The sequence below is a fragment of the Peromyscus leucopus genome, chromosome 11 (assembly GCF_004664715.2).
Source record: "Peromyscus leucopus breed LL Stock chromosome 11, UCI_PerLeu_2.1, whole genome shotgun sequence".
Classification (NCBI taxonomy): domain Eukaryota; kingdom Metazoa; phylum Chordata; class Mammalia; order Rodentia; family Cricetidae; genus Peromyscus; species Peromyscus leucopus.
In genome coordinates this window covers 1,309,908-1,330,373 of record NC_051072.1, presented here as the reverse complement: position 1 = coordinate 1,330,373, position 20,466 = coordinate 1,309,908, and the positions used below count along the sequence as shown (strand labels likewise).

At 41.8% G+C, this 20,466-nt stretch overlaps 1 protein-coding gene across 1 annotated transcript in view; it reads left to right on the top strand.

Annotated features, from left to right (window-relative positions):
- The window catches only part of Sema5a (semaphorin 5A), a 466,375-nt gene extending 450,824 nt beyond the window's left edge, over positions 1 to 15,551 (top strand). The window contains 5 exon segments of the mRNA XM_037209370.1: positions 2,595 to 2,765; positions 4,512 to 4,667; positions 5,978 to 6,025; positions 10,114 to 10,325; positions 13,064 to 15,551. Coding sequence (XP_037065265.1) covers positions 2,595 to 2,765; positions 4,512 to 4,667; positions 5,978 to 6,025; positions 10,114 to 10,325; positions 13,064 to 13,183 — 707 coding nt within the window. The 3' untranslated portion in view covers positions 13,184 to 15,551.
- The last annotated feature ends 4,915 nt before the right edge of the window (positions 15,552 to 20,466 follow it).

The window sequence follows — 20,466 nt, the reverse complement described above, 5'->3', positions numbered from 1 at the left end:
AGCATCATTTGTGAGTAGTTTTAGTTTTAGTTTTGTTGACTTGCTGTTGAGCCAGGATTATGTGTACATGGCCTGAATATCTTAAAATAACTCTGTCCTCATTTTCTTTTACAAGCCAAAATTCCTTTACAGAGTTCTCCATGTCTTTGCCCAAGGGATTAGAAAATTCAAGGTTGAATGTGTGAGCATCAACTTTATCTTTTTTTTTTCTGAAGGAATTTTTTTACTCATTTTTATATACCAATGACAGATCCCCCTCTCTTCCCTCCTCCCGCCCATCTCCCAGCCTTAATTTCCCTACCCCATCCTCCATTCCCTCCTCCGAAAAGGTAAGACAGAGCCTGCTACATTCAGATAAGGCAGGTTCAGCCTCCCCCCCCCACCCACACACACATCAAGGCTGTGCAAGGTGAATACCCAACTTTATCTTTTACCACCCATAAAATTCCTAAAAATGTGACAATCTGTAACTCAGCTGTGAGTTGGTAGGAAGTCCCCCTACACTGTGGAGGTTGAACTATATGTCCAAAAGAATCCATATATTTAGGGTAATTTTTACATAATTTAGAGCATATTATTCTATAAAAACTGATGTTTTTAACTGTACTAGGTTCCTAGTGAATGATTACAAAAAAACATGATCATTTTTTAAATGTTCTCAGAGATTGCAAACAGATCAATGGGTCACAGCACTTGGTATATAAGCATGAGGATTTGCATTTGAATTCTCAGCATCCACATATATGGGCAAGTCTACATGTGCCTGTAAAAACAACATTGAGAGCAATATTAGGCAGATCCCAAGAGCTCTCTGGACAGTAAGCCTAGCCAACATGGTAATCTGGTTCAAAAAGATAAAAGACTTTATCTCAGGGCCATAAGACAGAGAGAGTATGATAGTAGGAGGCACCCAATTTCCTACTCTGTGTGTGCATGCCCATGAGGGTTCAGCCAGGGTGAGGATACAGCTGAGCAATATAGTGCTTGTCTCAAATTCTGGAGGCTCTGGTTCTATCTGTGGCACTAACATAAGTAAATAATAGTAAAATCAAGTGCATACTAAAATGATTATTCTTCACCTTCTGAACCTGCTCCTGCATAATTTATCAACACTGAGAGCCACATGATGGTTTCTGATCATAACTTTTTTTTCCTGGCACATTTGATGCAACAGTAAAGACTCCGGACTGTAGACCTTGCCTGGAAAAGCTAGAGACAACAGATGGTTCTTTGTTGCTATGTGTATTCAAATAAGATGAAAGCAACTCAAAGTTGTACTTAGACACCAATAAAACCCAGCACAATAAATATAAGTTCTTTTGATCCGATTTATCTCAGCAGGTTCCTTTTGCTTTTCTTCTGTAAACAACAAGGCCCAGGGAAAAGGAACACTGAGAATATGATGGAAGGGCACAGTGAATCAAACTGGGGACTCTGGGACTCTGGCAGGTGTGTCTTCTCCAGAGAACAATACAGAAACCTCTGGTACTCAGAGGACACTGTGCTTTCTAGCTGCAATACCCTTGGACCTCCACAGGGGGAGACAGAGAGTAGAAGAGACTTCTACTCAATGCTCCTTTAGAGGAAAAAAGCCCTGCTGCTTGGAGGTCCAGGCTTCAGCATGCCAAGGAATCAGCACCACATATTCCCATGAACTGACAGACTGTAAATGCTCCACTCTGTCCCCTGACCACCCACGTGGGATTGACACTTGGGGGTTAATTATGCAGCTTTATCTTGCTGTCCTTCATCAGTGGTAACTGTATTCTGTTTTTATCTTATTGTAGCAGTTGACTATTTAACTAGAATTACAAGAGCAATGATTTTCTATCCTTGTCCATTGAACTATTTAATGTATGAATTTCATTTCAACAAAAAATGGTTCTCTGTCACTGATTGCTTTCTTTCCTTGGAAGAAATAAGGATCTAAACTTCAGGGTGTTTGATCTTCTCATGAACCAGTCTTACTTAGGATACATTAAATGGTGATTCAAGCCCTGGGCAGAATCCAGCATGGATGACAGGAATTATGTGAACTGTTGGAATGTCTGGTGCCGGAAGTATTGATTCTTAGGGTGCTTCATATTAATTATTACAGCACATGACTCATGGTTCTGAAACTAGACTTTTCAAGTCACATACTTTGAAAGTCTGTGCTGTGCTGGTGCTTAGAAATTGTGTTTAGAAATATTTTCTGATGGACAAACAGGGAAGTAGAAAGTGTTAGAAGGATTCATCAAATCTGTAGCTTCTACCGAGTAGGAAACCTCAGATGTCCCCACACCATGAGTAGTTTCTTTCTTTCTTTCTTTCTTTCTTTTTTTTTTTTGGTTTTTTGAGACAGGGTTTCTCTGTGTAGCTTTGCGCCTTTCCTGGAACTCGCTTTGGAGACCAGGCTGGCCTCGAACTCACGGAGATCCTCCTGCCTCTGCCTCCCAAGTGCTGGGATTAAAGGCGTACACCACCACCGCCCGGTGAGTAGTCTCTTGCTGTGTGTCCTGCTGTCTTCTATGTGGCATATCCTACCTCTAGCTGTGTCATATTGGTCTGGTGGGGACCTCAGACATGCTATGTTTTTTTGTGTCCTTTCCCAGTGGATGGCATGTGGTCTTGTTGGTCATCCTGGTCAAAATGCTCAGCAACCTGCGGTGGTGGACACTACATGAGAACCCGCTCGTGTACGAATCCAGCCCCAGCCTATGGAGGGGACATCTGCCTAGGACTGCACACAGAGGAGGCACTCTGCAACACACAGACCTGTCCAGGTATATATGTCCTTGGCGACTGTATAGCCTTAGTGCAAACTCACCTTTCTTAATTATGAATGATGAGGTTAAAGATTGCAAGTCACAGTAAATACTGGAAATGGAGGAATGGATGGCAGGTCAATCTCACACTGTTACCCCTGATGTGATTTAGTGACACTTTGTCCTACAGTGAAGTAGTTTTCATATTGTACTCTTTTCATCACAAATGGGAAAGTGCACCCATGTTGGAGCATCTATACTACCTACCTAGGAAATATACCCAACTCACTTTGACCTTACTAAGTAACGCTGATGACTCTCACATAGCACCGTACTTGCTTTGCTGGAGGAGAGAGAAGATTGGAAGAAGGGGAAAGCAAGAAATCCTTGTAGACCCCCCACCCCAGTATGCAGGGAGAGTGGCTTGCGGCTCCTTCTTTCCGAGCTTATCCTGGCCCAGCACATGTTGTGTGCTTGAAAATAGCCTAGAAATGCCCCAGGGGAACACTGGGCATGGTGGGAGGACACTTGACTCAGGGCAAGGGCTACACTCAAAGGCAGCGCAGTGAAAATACAAGGCATGAAGTCCAGTCAGCTATCAGAGGACCAAAGCAAAGCAAGCCACAGAGGATGGTGATAGGAGGAAGTGAGCCTCTTCAGGACTGTGGATGGGGAGAGCTCTAAACCCATGGTTGATGTAAGATGTACCAAACAACCTTTTACCAAAGAGGTAACCTGGCATTCTGACACACCCCTCATGGGATGAAAATGAATTACCTTTCTACATTTAACTTTAACAGTGAAATCCTTTAGCAGTGTGCATGCATGCACAGACCTTTCTAGAAAGTTGCATCTATTTTAAAAGGACCTCAAAAACCAAATTCTCATGATCATTCCCCAAAAAAATCAGTCTTTTATGTCTTCAAGAGAAAAAGCCATTCCATTTGCGTGGATCAATGCATGGCTTGAATTTCTAAATTCTAACAAAAAATAATAAAATAAAAAAGGAAGATGTTCTCCTTTTATGGGTGATTAATAATATGTAGAGTTCATTCTTTGACTTGATATATGAGTCCTATCCCTATGTGTGAACATCTGTACACCTGGATGGATTGAAAAGCATTCCAACAAGTCCTCCACCTTCGGGCAGAAGTGTCCTGACACTGCTCATCCTTCTGCCTTGACCAAAGATATGGGAATTGACTTTATCCACGTCAGTAAGCCTGGAGGGAAATGAACTCTGATTGGCTGGCTTGGCATTGGCATGGTGACTTTACAAAGTTGGTTTATTGCAAAAGAAAGGTGCTTTAAACTTTCATTCTGAAGCCAGGGATTTCCGCATGTGGTGCTAGCTAGCATGCATCCCGGGGGAAATGTCCGGCAAATCATCTGAGGGCCTTTTTGTAGGAGGGCTTTCTATGTAGGAAATGGTGCCTGCACTGATGATTTCTGATTCACAGAGCTCATGTTTGTCTCAAGAATTAGCTAGTTGGCTATTTTAAATAAAAATATTCACAGAATTATGATGTTATGGGACTTAGAACATTTACTTTAAATACATTATATCTATATATATTAAAATGTTTAGCTCTTTTACTCATTCTTTTGTGGATTTATTTACTGGATTGGTAAAATGACCACATCTTACTTATGCACAGAACCATTAAAAACACAATATAAAAGCCTAAAGCACAGCCTGACTTGACTGTGATTGGTCGATATCATCAGGTAACCTCGCCTCTCCCCCTCTTCTGGTCTCTGTAGAAAGCTGGTCATTGTGGTCAGACTGGTCTGTGTGCGATGCCTCTGGTATCCAGGTCCGTGCTCGACAGTGTATTCTTCTGTTTCCTGTGGGCAGCCAGTGTTCCGGAAACACCACAGAGAGTCGGCCATGCGTGTTTGACTCTAATTTCATCCCAGGTAAGGGCAGAGATGTTTATCAGTGTGAACACAGTCATTCCAATATCCAGAGAGGAAATGACCCATTGGGTCAGACTTTTATCTGCTCTTGAGGCTGCCTTTGCTGAATTAAAAATGATCCTATCAACTGTTGTGGTTTCAAGGTGACAGGAATATAGATTCACAGGTAACTGCAGATTAGATTGGAATTTGGCACTATATCTTATATAATTTATTGATGCTAATATTGTGTGAGGATTTGCTACAAAAATTGAAAACTGATGGCTTGTTTTAATATCAGTGTAAATACTTTACTATGACAATGTTGTGCATTTGCACAGAGAAGAGGGTCATTGTCTTCATGTAACTCTCAATATACTAGGGAACATGGATGTCTGTCATTAATGTTGCCTTGAAAAAAGGGTGGGAAGTTCCTCTTGCCAGAGGCTTTTTATTGGAAGTCAACATTTAGTTATCACAGGGGATAATCATTTGTTGCAATGGCCCAGTAGGGTGGCATTCTACTTATGCATAAGCCCCCGAAACACAATCCTCCTGCATCTGTGGGACATTATATGGACTAAAACAAAGACTAAACTATTGTGAAGAAATATTGGGATTAAATTATAGAAGCACAGTTTATTCATTTCTTTTGACTTGTGGAAAGAACAGTAATATTTTACACAGGACTGATAGCTTTAGCCTTAGAAGGCACCTCAACCACATACGGCCTATGAGTGTTGTTATTTTTTGTTTAACATACTTTCAGTTTTTCTTATGTAATGAAAAACCAGTGTAGGAGAGTCTGGCCTTCCTAAACACCTGGGGTGTTAACACACTCAGAAGACCTGCCATCTCATTCACATCCTCCTGGTGGATTTCACATGTGGCACAAGAAAGTGAATGCCTGGGCTTCTTAGTAGAGTTTTCCTTGAGCTCTGGTGATTCAACCTTCAGTTCATAAAGAATGCTGCACCAGAAAAACAACACAGGGCAATGTTATTGGGAGTCCCTAGCTGATGAGACATGTCATAACAGAAATTAGTACTTGCTCTTGTTTCAAACCCAAGGTACCATGGCATTTTCTTCTTTGGTATTGAATACCATCCCCTCCTAGTGAGGATGACATAGCCAGATCCACCACAGGTTTATTAAAACAAAGGAATGGTCAACACTTCTGATAATTAAGGTCCAAGCTTTTGAACCTTAGATTCATGTTGAATTCAAAATCAATGAATGAAATGATTGTAATGAAGCATGTAAATGAAGCATGGATATAAACTTTCCTCCCACCTCCTTTGTGCATAGTGATTAGATTTTTGTTTTTCCAGAAGTGTCTGTGGCAAGATCCAGCAGCGTAGAAGAGAAAAGATGTGGAGGTGAGTTCTCCTGTTTAATGGAGCTCTTGTTGGAACTCTGACATATTGTAACCTTTCTCTTCCCATGGTGTTCTGCAGCTGGACATGGGTGACTGGGCAGGAAAGCCCCTGAGTACCCCCTCATATTGGTCATAATATACCAGACTCCCCACTAAACACTTTTAGGGACAGATGTGTCCTATCAGCATCTCACAACACTGATAGATGTTTGTGCGAGGCACTTGGAGACAGGCTTTGGAAGTCAACAACTTCAGATCTAAGATGGGAGAGTCAGGACTTATGCTAATACTGTCCAACCACTTGTAGGCTCTGTCCAGACCCAGCCTCTCTAGTGATGCCATCATCAGATATGAGACAAAGGGGTCAGCTTGTCACATTTTGCTGCCAGCTAAGTGAAGAATAACAATTTTCAGAGATTTTTATATTGGCGATTGTACTAAAAGAATAGTAAGCATCAGTTTTTATCTATATTATATAGGTGGCGACCATGAAACTCATGAGGTGAGGCTACTGGCACAAATCTTTATAGGTCATGAGTAAAGGATTCAGGGATAGCATCCTGGCAAAAGAATGCAACAGAGGTTTTACATTGAAAACATCATGGGAAAAGGAGCCCAGTAGATTCCTGGGAAACATGTGGGAGGCTTCTACAGCAACCCTGTGTGGGTCATACTCTTGGTCAGCACCAGGATTTAGACCAGACTGTGTACTAACCTTAAGGAACTGCAGGTTAGGAATGAACCTGTGCAGAAATTGTGTTCTGTCTTCAGAGAGGTCATGATAGACCTGAGGGTCACCTGGGTGGCACATCAATGGAGTTGACTGGCCATCCATGCTTGCTGCCAGAGTCTTTCAACTTTTTATTCCTCTGGCTAGAGAGCTGGGTCTGTGAAAGTCCTTTAAGGGCTTTGAGCAAATCCAGCATCTAACCTGGTGATGTTATTGGCTAAATCTCAGAATCTAATTACTCTGCGTTGTTAGGAAACTGACTGTTTTAACCTTCAAGCTACTGGCATTGCTGTTCCAGCATAAGTAGGTAAGATGGATCTTAGGCTGGAGCTGATGGGTTTAACATAACTAATTATATAGCATGAATGTTTGGGGAGGTTTAGAGAAACAGTATAGATTTTGTATCTCCATTGGTTAAAAATCAATCAAGCATTGCATAGAAAGCAATTCAATTGAACTGACTGGATGGTTGGTCTCTATTCCATCCTCATTGTCCAAAACCAAAGGAAAAATGGGCTAATAACAGGAGTTAGCTAATAACAGGAATAAGAGAAACATGTCTGCCATTCTGCCACCAAGACAAGTGACCTGAGTTCCATCTCAAGGTCCCATGTAGTGAAAGAAGAGAACTGACTCCTTAAGTTGTTGTTTGGCCTCCATGTTTATGTCATGCTACCTGCATATATATATGAGCATGTGAGCACACACACACACACACACACACACACACACACACACACATGCACACGCACATGCACATGCACACGCACACACAGCATACCCAAGTAAATGTTAAAAAGACAATGCATATATTTAGGGAAGAGCCACGGTGTACAGAATCGCATGAGATTTAGTAGGTACTATTTTTCCCTTTGCAGAGAATGTGCTCCTATTGAAATCTTTCAGCTTAGCTATTTTTAGTTGTAGGAGACACAAAGTCTGAATAATCTCATCATAAAGATGTCAGCTGGCCACAGCTTCCCCAGGCACCTACAGGAATAATTCATATGACTAATGATGCACATCTGCATGTGGAGACCATTGCACATCTTCCGTATGCAGCAATGAAATATGAGTTATAAGTACAGTAGAGAGTATTTTTATCAGTATGTGGCACCAGCTCAGGGGAGTCCTAACAGCGAAAATAGAGAAAGAAATGAGAGCCAGTGTGTGAAATCAGCCTTGCTTATCATCACTCTAGCCTCCATCTTCAGTAAAAACAATACAATTCTAATGTTTGTTGGTAGGAAGGGCGCAGAACGGTTCATGCAATAGTCACATACTAAGAGCCCTGCCCAATCACAGTCTCCATGACAAAGCAGGAAACACCCAAGGCTTGTGACCTCCCTCTATGATCTTACCAGTGAGCAAATGAGCTAGGAGGTAAAGAATTGAGGTGATTCTTCACTCAGCTGTCAGGAAGCAGCAGGTTCTTGTAGAATGTTCTCAATAGATTATCCAGTCGTTAGGGTTAGGGACTTCTAGGGTAGGAACTTCACTATCTGTTCAGAATCTCAGCGCACTTAGGAGTGTGTGTTGATCATTGCTGACAGTGAGCCCAGTGAGGGGGGTCCATCTCTCTGGGATCTGCATTCTTAGAACAGTGTCCAGGAGCAGACAGAAACACAGTACAGAAGGAAACTCAGGGTCAGAGGGCATGTGGCAGATCTTCAACTTCTACTGTGTAACACACAGGTCAGGCCCTAAGGACATGTCTCGTATTTTGATGCTGAGCTTCACCTGGGCTTCTTGATCTTGGATTCTGACAGAACTCTAGGGCCCTAGTTCTAGTATCCATTGGTAAAGAGTAGCAAGTGATCTTTCGACAAGTATCAGAGCTCTATGTTGGAGCTTCTGTTGAGTTGTAAGTGTCCTTAGTGAACACAGAGCACAGAGTAGGTGGCCCTGCAGACTCCTAGGGAGTAAGCCAGTGGAGGTCAGTTAAAACAGGTCCTGGGGATTGCAGACAGATCTACTTGTCTCCTCTGGTATTTTGAAGGGCTTCGTCCACAGTGAAGGATGTCACTCCATGTCCAAGCTGAAACTCATTAGCTCTACCACAGTCCCACTTGGCTCTGGAGTTGACAGATTATGGGAAACTGCCAGATGATGTTGTATTTCCTGGTGATGCATGAGGAGACAGCTGGGGATCCTAATGATGCCCCCTGAGCTGTGAGGACATGATGTTAATTACCTGAACAGAGTTAGCCCTTTAGTGCCAGTGCAGACTAGGAGAAAGGAGGACACCTTCTGCTTCACATGACTCTCACTTAGGTCTGCTCTGAGCACTGCAGAAAGGTTGGGAACTTCAACAGAAGTGTTTTCCCAACAAGTATGGAGGTTTCCAGATGGTTGTTTCTTAGACATCCCATAACTCTTGGTGTATTGCCAGGATACCAATCAAATCCCTCCTGTGCTCAAGACACATCATTGCAGCTCACTGTTTGAATATCTCCTACCCATAACTCATGGAAAAAAGCCAAAGAGAATAGATGCCTATTAACTAGACAAGCAATGGGTCAAAAGAAAATCATCTGTGTCCAGCTAGAAGATTATATTTAGTGCCTTTAGCAGAAATCTTTATTTCTTAGATTAAGACTTTTTTTTCTAAGATCACTAAGTGCAAGTTAGAAAAAGTGGTCCATAGGTCATATACAAATTAGAGAGATGGAGGGAAGGAGAGAGGGAGGGAAGGAGGAATGGAAGGGAGAGGTAGAGAAATAGGGAGAGAGAATAAGTCTGCATTATCTCTAGAAAGACACAGCCAAAACTAGAGAAAGAAGAGAGACTTCTATCTCTTTCTAATTTTCAAAAGTTTCTATTATTGAACAAAATTTGTATTTGCAAACATTCAATGAACAATACCAGAGTGTATGTAAATAGAAAACAATTTAAATAAACTAAAACAGAGAGGAAGAAACAGCCTGGCTTATTTATAGGAGTGCAGCAACTGAGAGCCCCAAGTGAATTCTCCTTTCACAGGCTCTAGTCATGTTGGATAGATGGATGCTCAGTCTGTTAAGGTCCATAGACACACTGCACATAGAAAACCCACAGACCAGTGGTCACTGTGCTCTTGAAGGCTCTCTGGGGGATTCAGAGGAAAGCAAATGTGTTTCAGTTGCAATACTAACCATGTTCAAGGGATTTGGGGAAATGGTTGTAATTCATAAGAACACTGATTTGAACTAGGCTGCTCAGTATAGAGGAGTTTTTACATGGCCCTGACATTTCCAAGGAAAAAAATCTGTACCTTGGAGTATGCAGCACTCCTTTTGGCTTTTCTTTCACTGGGGCACTTTGAGAGTCGAGTAGCATGTTCTTCTCAAGTGCAGTATGACATTGGCCCTATTTCACAGAGTTCAACATGTTCCACATGATGGCCGTGGGGCTCAGCAGTTCCATCCTCGGCTGCCTCCTCACCCTGCTTGTCTACACCTACTGCCAGCGGTACCAGCAACAGTCCCATGATGCAACTGTCATCCATCCTGTCTCTCCTGCCGCTCTCAACAGTAGCATCACTAACCACATCAACAAACTGGACAAATACGACTCAGTGGAGGCCATCAAGGTAAGGAATGGACAGTGACAGCTGGAACTAGGTAGGCCACAAAGGCATGTGACACTGTGGCTGCTAGCAAGGTTCAGTAGTAGTGGCACTGGTGATGACAGGTACCCTGGACCTTTTAGTGCTGTGTGCTCTCTGGAGAGTATAGACAGTCTGTAGGTATTCCCTGTGGTAGCTGTAGGAAGTCTACAAGTATTGGCTGGATACTCTTGGGGGTGGAGGGAGGGTCTCTGGAGTTTTGTTTTTCTTGTTTGCCTATTCCTAATGGAAATAAAAGTTTTAAAAGGAAAACAATGATACATACAATTCTGAGAGCTACTAAGTCATGGACAGTGATTAGCTATGCCTCGTCTGTGCTTCTTGCCTTTGAAGAGAGGTCTTTCAACAAAGAGCCCCCAGCCTAGGACCAAATGAATGACTGAGCAGCAATATAAAGGCCACATTATGACACTGAGATGTCCATGTCCATTTCAGGAAGACCTAAATTTCCTTCAACCTCAGTATACTCCTTTATAAAATAGGGATGATATATGGCATACCTCCATGTTGTTGTGAGGTTTCAATGACCCTATATGAGGGCCAGCATGATAGCTGCTGTCCTGTTTGTATGAGAGTCAGGGTATGGCTGGAAAGGCATAAGGGGCTTTTGTCTGATGACATCTTCTGTTATTTGTCCATGCTCATGAAGGGAAGTCTCCTAAGCCAAGACTAACCAAACTTCTGTGTTCCTGTTGAATTAGTTGCTTCCCATAACATATTTAGTGAACGTTGGTATAGTCCCTCTCCTTGCCATGATAGCTAACTTTGAAACAACATTCTCTTTTATAAAAATATGTATTATGCACCACATCGAGGATCAGGGAACATTGTGGAATAGGGGTCAGAAAGAATGGAAAAGCCAGAGGACAGGGAAGAGTGCTGTGAAATAATATCTCTGGATATGATATGGCTATCTATTGCAATCATGATCTCACCAGAGCTGTGGTTACCTGCACCAGATCAAGGCATAAATAGGGCAGAGATAATCTCAAGGTCCTACCTTATTCTGAGGAGTTACTGGTAGTGGGTTGTTGCTGGTGAGGGAGAATCAGTCTTTACTGAGGATGTGGTCCATGGTGAGTTTTCTGTGTTCCAAGGGATATTCCCACACCCATCAGCATATGAGCAGTATTAACCAGACTTAGTTATCAAACCATGAAGCTGGGAGAGAGAAATGTTGAGGGATATGAAAGGAGCTGGAATGGGAAATGGGAGAACAGATAACATAATTCATTGTATGATTTTTTTAATTGTATAAAATTTTCAAAAATAAAGTCTTTAAAAAAGAATCCAATGAATCCACAATTAAGAAAACAACATGTATTACATTTGGCTCTGTCAGCCTCAGACAGGAGATTTATGACTCCAGGGCTGCAATGTCCTTACTTCCTTCTCTGCCACTTGTATAGAGGTCAGGTGGGTTGTTTGTTTGTTTAACCTGTAAACTCAGCTTGAACCAGAATCCTGGATCATCACTATCTCCCACCTTTTAGGTGATGGATTTAGGAGAAAGTGAAAGACGAGGATCCATAGTATATCAGAAATGAGCTGTACCATTGAGGGACAATTGGAGCTGTAGGCCTTCCAAACAAAACTGCAGAGCCCTTGTAGCGCAATGCCTACCCATCAGCATGGCTGTGGTCCTGCTTCTTTAGTCAGCAGTGGGTAGCTGAGTGGTCTGTGTTCTCACCTTGGTTCAGTCTCCCATTTTGAGGTGATATTAGAAATGTTGCTGCCATGAGGGAAAAGAAGCCCAGTGGATAGGTGTCTCCCTAGTCTACAATGAATCCTTCAAGAACTTCAATAGACTAATTATTTGAAGTTAGCTTCCACCTACCCTGTTTTATCTTTATCTTGGTCTTCTCAGTATTTACTTTCTACTGGGTATAATTAATCTCTTTGAAGTTGCATGTGACTTTAATGACAGTTAATGAGACAGGGCATCTGTGTCACAGATGGCCACAGCAGACACCTTTTAATGAGTGCAGAACAAAAAGAGACTAAGCATTTGAGTCAGGTGCACTTGCTTAAAGAAGTTCTATAACGTCTTTGGTAAATTCTGATGGCTTCTGGGGGAGGAAGACTGATATCTTTAAGGGTGTAATCCCTGTTCCATGCTCCAATGGATGTCCTCACACCCACGAGTATATAGGCAGCATAACGTGGAGCCATTGGATTATCTGTTTAAAAAAATTAAAGATAGGACATTAAGGTCATGATTTGGGAGGTGGGAATGGATCTGAAAGGATAGGAAAGGATGGGATGTGAATATGATTAAAATACATTTATAAAATTCTCAAAGAATTAGTAAAAAAACAACACATTAAATGGAGCTTTTTGTGGAAGTCTAGATGCATATTAGTGTGTCCCGGGTATGGAAAATAACTTGGGCAGTGTACATAAATTTGCATGAGTCTTAGAGGCTTTCTAGAAATTCAGACTTTGGATTTCTGATTCTGTCTCCCTCGGTTCCTTCCCGATTAAAGTGCTAAAGTAGGCCAGATGCTACTGAAGACAGCCAGCCTCATCCAGTTATTAGCCAAGCCTTGAGGCAAATGAGCTGAGGAGCCAGTAAATGAGAAGACACTTTCCAAACTAATAGAGCCTTCAGAGAGAGTTCAAACTCAGCACTACATCTCCCAACTTTATTCCTTTGGAAACATTTACAGAACATTCTTAATCTTTTCAAACATATTTTACAGGCATTTAACAAAAACAACTTGATCTTAGAGGAGAGAAACAAATACTTCAACCCACATCTCACTGGGAAGACCTACTCCAACGCCTACTTTACAGATCTCAACAATTATGATGAATACTAGCAGCTCATACTTTTGGCTCCTTGTAAACCCTCTGCTCCTCAAAGCCGTGCTCCATGACTGCCCATGTTTCTGAGGCTTCAGAGATGACGTGTGGATCCATTTCAAGTGCATTTCAAGCCAAGACTTTCCCATCGCTACAAAAAGCCGCACACCCTTAAACACCTAAATGTGGTGTTGTGACAATCTGGTCTGTAGCAAACATTTGATTGTTGCTAAGTGAGCCATGGTGTGAAGTTTTGTATTGTGCTCATCCCAAATTCTAAGTGGTCTATTGTTTCATGAGTTTTATTTCACAAATGTGCCAACCACATTAGAAAGTGTCTTTAGATACATAGCATCTTCATGATTTTGAATGTAGCACTTCATGATATTTTAATTTGAAAACAAACAAAAACCAGGCACTTTATCTGAGAGGTCCCTTCCCTCCAACAGCGTCCATAGTAATGCAAAGAATGAAGATATGACTATGGCCAACTCCCCCAACCTGAGTTACTCATGGGATTTTGGAAAGAGTTTGTTTGCACTTGGAGTGATTCCTGCCCAAGGAAGCCTAGGGATTCCACCTGCCCTGGACCTGCCCAGTCGTGTGACTGTCATCATTGTGTGGTGAACACATGAAGCAGAGAGCAGACAGTGAGACACACAGCAGTGTTCTGCAGCTTGCAGTGAAACTAGCCTTACTCTGACTTTTGGATTCTGTGGCATTCCAGGGAGCTCCCTGCCATGCTGGAGGCCTGAAGGCCACCTGCCTGGGCAGTGGGAACATGCTGAAGAGTCAGTCTTAACATTTGGGTAGACTCTACATCCCTCCCTCCCTGCAGGAAAAAAAAAATCTTGAACATTGATGCCAATTATGGAAAATATTGAAAGTACCAAACTGTAATTGAAAGCTACTCTTTTTATTTTTTTGTGTTATGCAGTGTTGAATGAACTGATGTTTAATGATAAGCATTTTTTGTATTCATCATCTTCGATGTGTCTAATGTACATCAATGGGCCCCTATCAAGAGCATTAAAGGTGTGTCAAACTGTCCCTCTGGGGCTCGGCACAGTCACACTAGAGTGACACTCTAGTACCATGGTCTGCTTGTTTGCCCCCTTCTGCCCCCAGGCCAGAGGAGGGACAGGCTCTGAGTCTTTCGATTAGAGCTGCCTTCCTGTGCACCCGGCCTAGCCAGTTCCACTTTGCTCTGAGGCAGTAGCAGTCACGAGTACCTTGAGAGGTAATGGTTCAGAAGATCAGGGCTTTAGTGACCCCTCTGCTCTCAGTCACCACGGAATGTTTTAAGACCGTTCCTGAGGTCCTCGGAGGAGAAAAGGAGACCCATTAACACCCGATATAGAAAATATGGGTCTCGATTTAATGCTTTTTAAAAGCAAAGACAAAATAGCTTGTCTGTGCCACTGGTCACTATGATAAAGGCCTGAGTAGGTATTCATACATGTTCTTATTGGTAAATAAACTTTCACGTCTATGCAAATGTATAGCACGGGGAATAAAGATTACAGGGTTTTTATGAGTGTGTATTTTCCCTATCGAATATTAAAAAAGCAATCTCAGAAAATGTTCCCCCCCAAAAAATCCCATGGTTAGTCATGAATTATTCTCATATAAGCACATTTTTCAGACCTAATTCTCTGTTAAAATTGGAATTAAAATGGCAGATGGGTTCTGGGAGATGTGTCAGATTGTAAAGAAGTGGCATGTGGGGATATCCCAGTGGGACATCGTGTGGCATTTCACACACTTCTTCTACAGTGTATGTGGCCTCCATTGCACACACATTTTTAAAATCCACACTCAACAGATAGATGTGTCAGATGATTTATTTTTTGTCTCTAGGGTGGATTTTCATTGAATGCCTCAACTCATCACATTACTTTCTTTTAAGAAAAGAATAAATCCTCCTGGTGTAGCACTAAATTTTCTTGTTTTTAAAAATAAGCTCCCCTTCTTGAATGTTTCCTTAACTTGAAAGGTCATTTTCTTTCCCCTGGAAAGGAGGGTGCAAATATTTCAAGAACTTATAGCTAAACTTGATCGGAAATGCATTCTAAGTGACCTCCAATCTGGTCTTTGTCAGTTTGATATAGTAACCCGACTCCAGGATTCTCATATTTGAAACAAGACAATATTCTGACACTAGTATTGCCTTTTTAAAGCCTCATTTTTGGCTTCCTGGTTCTTTATTCAAATTTCCACCCCCAGCCACCAGGTCTGTACTCTTATTTAGTCAAACAACTGAAACAATTGCTCCAGAATACCATGGGCTGTATTCTGGTTTTCACCACCAGTGACATGGCTTCTCTTCTGGAGGAACACACACACACACACACACACACACACACACACACACACACACACACACTATGCAGAGGATATGCCATATTTCACTTTGGAACCTCCTTTTCAGAGTAGATCTTCTGTACCTGGGGACTGTTTATTTGGGGTTAGGCTGCAACCTGCAGGTCACATTTTAATTTCCAGACTGGCACTGTCATTTCCTTCTCTCCTCCCTGCTTCATCCCTCCCTCCAAACCTTCTTGCCTTCCTTCATTCCTTCGTTCTTCCCTTGCTTCCTTTTTGCCCTTTGATACAAGAAACACATGGGGAGTGAATGTGTTTAATTTACATCTGGCTGAACCTGTTGTCAAATGACATTAATCAGCTTATTTTTCTAGAATTAGGGTTCAAGTTTGGCTGGTTTTCATTAAGAAACTGGCTTTAGTCACATACTTACATTCTTTGGAAGCTGGTCCCAATGTTCTTTAGGGTTCTCTCTCTGATTAGACCATCATCAATCCTGCTAGGTGCTGACATTCTGCAGAAAGAAGAATAGAATCTGTGCACACTGCACAGCCTGAGACATTTCCAAATACCCTGGGGACTTTCTTGGAACTGTGGGCCATGTCACCACTGACTGAAGCTAACAGTGAGTTCTAAGGAACTCTGGGACATTGGGTGAAACTATGCTTTAGAAGAAAAAAGTCTCTGTCATCATAGTTCTAGGCTTTTTCTTCAAAACTTCCCAATGCAAGCTAGGCCTCTTTATGCCTCTGCCATTTAAAATTTACTCATGGTACCCAAGCATCCCTAGTTCTGTTGAATACATCAAAACGCATATTAAAGTAGATTCTACTGCCGGGCGGTGGTGGCGCACGCCTTTAATCCCAGCACTTGGGAGGCAGAGCCAGGCGGATCTCTGTGAGTTCGAGGCCAGCCTGGGCTACCAAGTGAGCTTCAGGAAAGGTGCAAAGCTCACAGAGAAACCCTGTCTCGAAAAACAAAACAAAACAAAACAAAAAAAGTAGATTCTACCTAGAATTAGCATTGACTTTGAGGGAACAGAAGAAGGTTTCTTATGCATATGTGGAGTGATAGAGACACTAAAGCAATCGAAGATAAGCCATAAACAGTAAATGTCTGTGAATGCATCTGCCATCAAGATGCCTCTGTCACCAGGAAGGACCAGTTCGCATAGTTGGGTGTGGATGTTATTGATTCACGGGTGATACTGAAAAGAAAGGAAACAGATGTGGCCTGTGAGATGGAAAGGTGAGGGTTGTCGCTCCCTACTGAATATCCTGCATAGGCCCTGGCAGGGATCTGGCCCACAACCAAGTACTGTGGGCCTGACATTTGGACTCTTCTATAATCACATTTCCTGGGTGCATGAGTCTTAGTTAAGGGCATTGTTGCCTCCTTAATTATCTACAAAGGGATGGAAACGACCAACTCTGACATCTGTGTCAGCAAATGTTCCACATGGATCTTGCCTTCAATACTGTGGACAATTTTTTATCAAAGAGGATTCCACCTAAGGGATGGCTATGTTACTGTGTGATCAAATAGCTCAAGAGATGGATGTTTTCCTAAGGATGCACCAGGTTTACCTCTGGTCATTCATCTAAATACAGCCTATTAGTGCATAAATTTGCATATATCCTTGTGTTTCTTTGCTGAATTTTCTTTTTAGAATAAACCACAAATACTTCCCCAATAGGTATAGTCAAATTCCTCCTCAATTTTTCCACAGGGTCATCACCTTTCTTAACTTTGAGGTATCCTGGACTCTTCAGTGAGCCTTTCATGTTTTAAGTCACACTTTGGGGTTCACTACATTCAGCACTACTGTCTCAAAAAAAAATGTTTGGGAGCCTCAACCAGAAAAAAAAAAAAAACCAGCCACCATTTACCAGTTGGTAATATAGTGGACTCTGTCAGTCTCAGATCAACCTCTTTCTCAAGGGACAGGTTATGTCTGAGTCTCATGACTCCCCAAATCACTTTTCCTGGAGGTCTCAAAGCAGTAACCTTATATCGACTCCTTTGCAAACTCTCTGCTGTTTTCCTAGAGTCTAAAAATATTGAACATGCCTGGCTCATCTATTCATTCCTACACCTTTACAACTTCATGGAACATCTAGAGATTTATGTTGAAACATCATTGTCAATATTTCAAAACCCGTATGAATACGGTATGAGCCGTGGGTATTTGATATTATCTATTATCAAATACTAAAGGACATTTCGAGTACAATGCTTCTTTGAGAAATGCATGTGAAATGGGAAAACCCAAGTTAATGTTCATGTTGACCTAGCAGATGTATTACAGGGAATTCTGTGTGAGAGATTAATGCCCAGGGCCCAGGTATCATCTATCTCTCCAGCTTATCTTTTCAGTTGTTATCATTAATTAAAATGATGTAAGGAGATTTTGCAGCTCTATAAATACTAAGCCAAGGCCTTCAGGTTGTCTCTATGAATAATCTCATGAAACAAAAGAAATGTGTTGTTTTCCAGTTTGCTACTATTCCCTTTGGGAAACAGTATATACAAACTATTGGCAGAAGTTGCAAAAGTCACTCTTCTTTATGGACTTATGGTGAAGTTGTGTTCACATTGTAATGTTGCATTATCAGAATTTAGACACTTGTTACTGAAGCATCAGGGATGGAAACACATCCCTTAAAATAGTTCATACTGCAAACAATGTATAGCCTCCTGAACACCAAATTTGTAGTCTGGTATAAATGGTATAGTTCATAATGAGAGCCCAGCCACAAAACATGATCTCATTGAATGTTCTGCCATTTAAGCTTATTATCCATGACCAGAGCCTATATCAACTTGCTTTACTTAGGAGACATTGTACAGGTAACTAAACTAATCAAGGATACTCTTGGATCAGAAAGGATCAGATGGAAATCACTAAAAAGTAAGCGGGCAGGAAGATCTCCACCTCTTCATAATCAGTCAAGAACCTAATGCCAGTAGGTCAGCCATAATCCTTATCTTTCCTGGCTTCTTGGTAATTTAATACCAGATGGTTCCAATGTTAGATAAATACAAGCAGAAAGCTAAGCCTGGGCTCTGATAAACAGAAACTGTTCTTCCATCAGAACACTAAAGGAAGTCTGTTATCTGCAGGAAATGATTGACTTTCCTCATATAAAGTTGCTAGTGCCTTTTCTAAGCTCCGTGCTGTTATTCCTCCTGGTTATTGATCGTTCCAATCAGAGCCAAGGCTTGGTTGTATACACTTTGAGGAAAACTACTCTTGTGTGTCTGTTTGAACTCAGGAACAGAAAATGAGACAGAAATGCCTCATGTTCCAATGTGGTTTTGCTTTCAGAACAGGAACAAGGGTATGTCCAGATGAGGTGACCCCAGTCCAGCCTGAAAGAAGCTGTTGCTTTAATTTTGAGATCTTCATGGAAACATGTTAGATCCTATCCTGTGATAGAAAAGTCTAGTCAGTGCACATAGAAGTCAAGGTTTGTTTCTGTTACTCTTCAGTACACAGGCACAAGGAAACCATGGAGGTTACTAACAGCGACACAGTGTGGAATGAGAACCACCTAGAATGGCATGTGGGTGGTTTTGTCTGATTTTGCAACTCCAGTATCAGAACTGCTGGAAAAATTATTCAAATTGGTACATTGCACTTGGGTTTAAAATGTTAGCAGTGTCTTCCGTGCCAAAGTTGACCACTTATCTCTTATACCATGACTGTGGACTAATGCTTCAAGATCTGCTTCAAAAGCATGCACAGTGCAAGCCTCCAACCACTGAGTCACCATGATGCTCACCTCATCCGTCAGTGAGATGCACCAGTTTGTCCCAGTGTAAGATTCTGCAAAACAAGCGACCAAAGCTGTGATACCCGATTTGGTTTGACTTTATACCTGCTTTGCCTCCTTGCCTGTTTCGTGATACAAAATAAAACTGTTTGGGATTGTTTCATTTCCCATTCATGGAAGTTTCTCCTAGACCAACTTCAACCCTTGGTAAACTTGCAGACTGCCACTGATCTTAAAATTTAAACTTCAGAGACAATATATATTAGCTACTACAGAGCCATTTCAAGAGTGAGGTAGCTCTGCAATTCCCCTGTCAGTTCCTTGAGAAAACAACTACTTGGGTCTGTGTGGGAATGCACCTGCTGGCGACTATTTTCTCTCTCAGACATTCGGCCACCCACACATTCAGTCCTTATGTTTTCCTGTCAGTGTCTCCTCTGAACTCTCACTAGACACATGCACTGGTGGTTTCCTGTGGTCCTTGTCTTTTTGTTTAACTTACTGGTTTTATGTTCTCCCTTAGAGCTGGCCAGGTCCTTGCCTCAAATTGTTGCTTAATGATACCTGGCAGATATCTTGTTTTCAGAAATCAGTTTGAGACCCTAATTGTGTCAACCCAGGTCGGGAACTCATTCTGTCTGTCACTGAACCAATTATGGAAGTTCCGAAAAGGAGGGGGCAGGGGCACTTCCCAAACAATCAGCCAAACAAAACCAACTCACACCTGTCTAGCCAAACATATTAATAAGGTGAAACTTGGACTTATTATAGCAGTGGAAATGTCATCTTGTATCACTGCTCTAGGGGCATCCCCAGTACCTATCATCTCCTTTAACAGTGAAGTCATAAAATGGCCCTGCACATTGCCAAGAGCACAGCACGACGCCCTTCCTAGAACTCCCTTCCAACCCCGCTCATCATCTCCCTGCCAACATTTTGTGGAAGCTAAGAGAATCGTAATTATGTACAGATAAATTGTATTATATTTTTTGTACTTAATGTTTTGTGTAAATAGTTTGCCTCATTCAGTTGTATGTGAGTATTGAAATAAACCCTGCCATTTAGGAAACAGTTAGTGGCATTTTTCTTTCCATAGTCTCCCAAAATGTGTTAAGTCCATTTAGAGGATCAAGTTTTGTCAGAAGAGAGGCATGGGTGACCTGCTGGGTGAACCTACACAATATATTGTTTGGTCATTG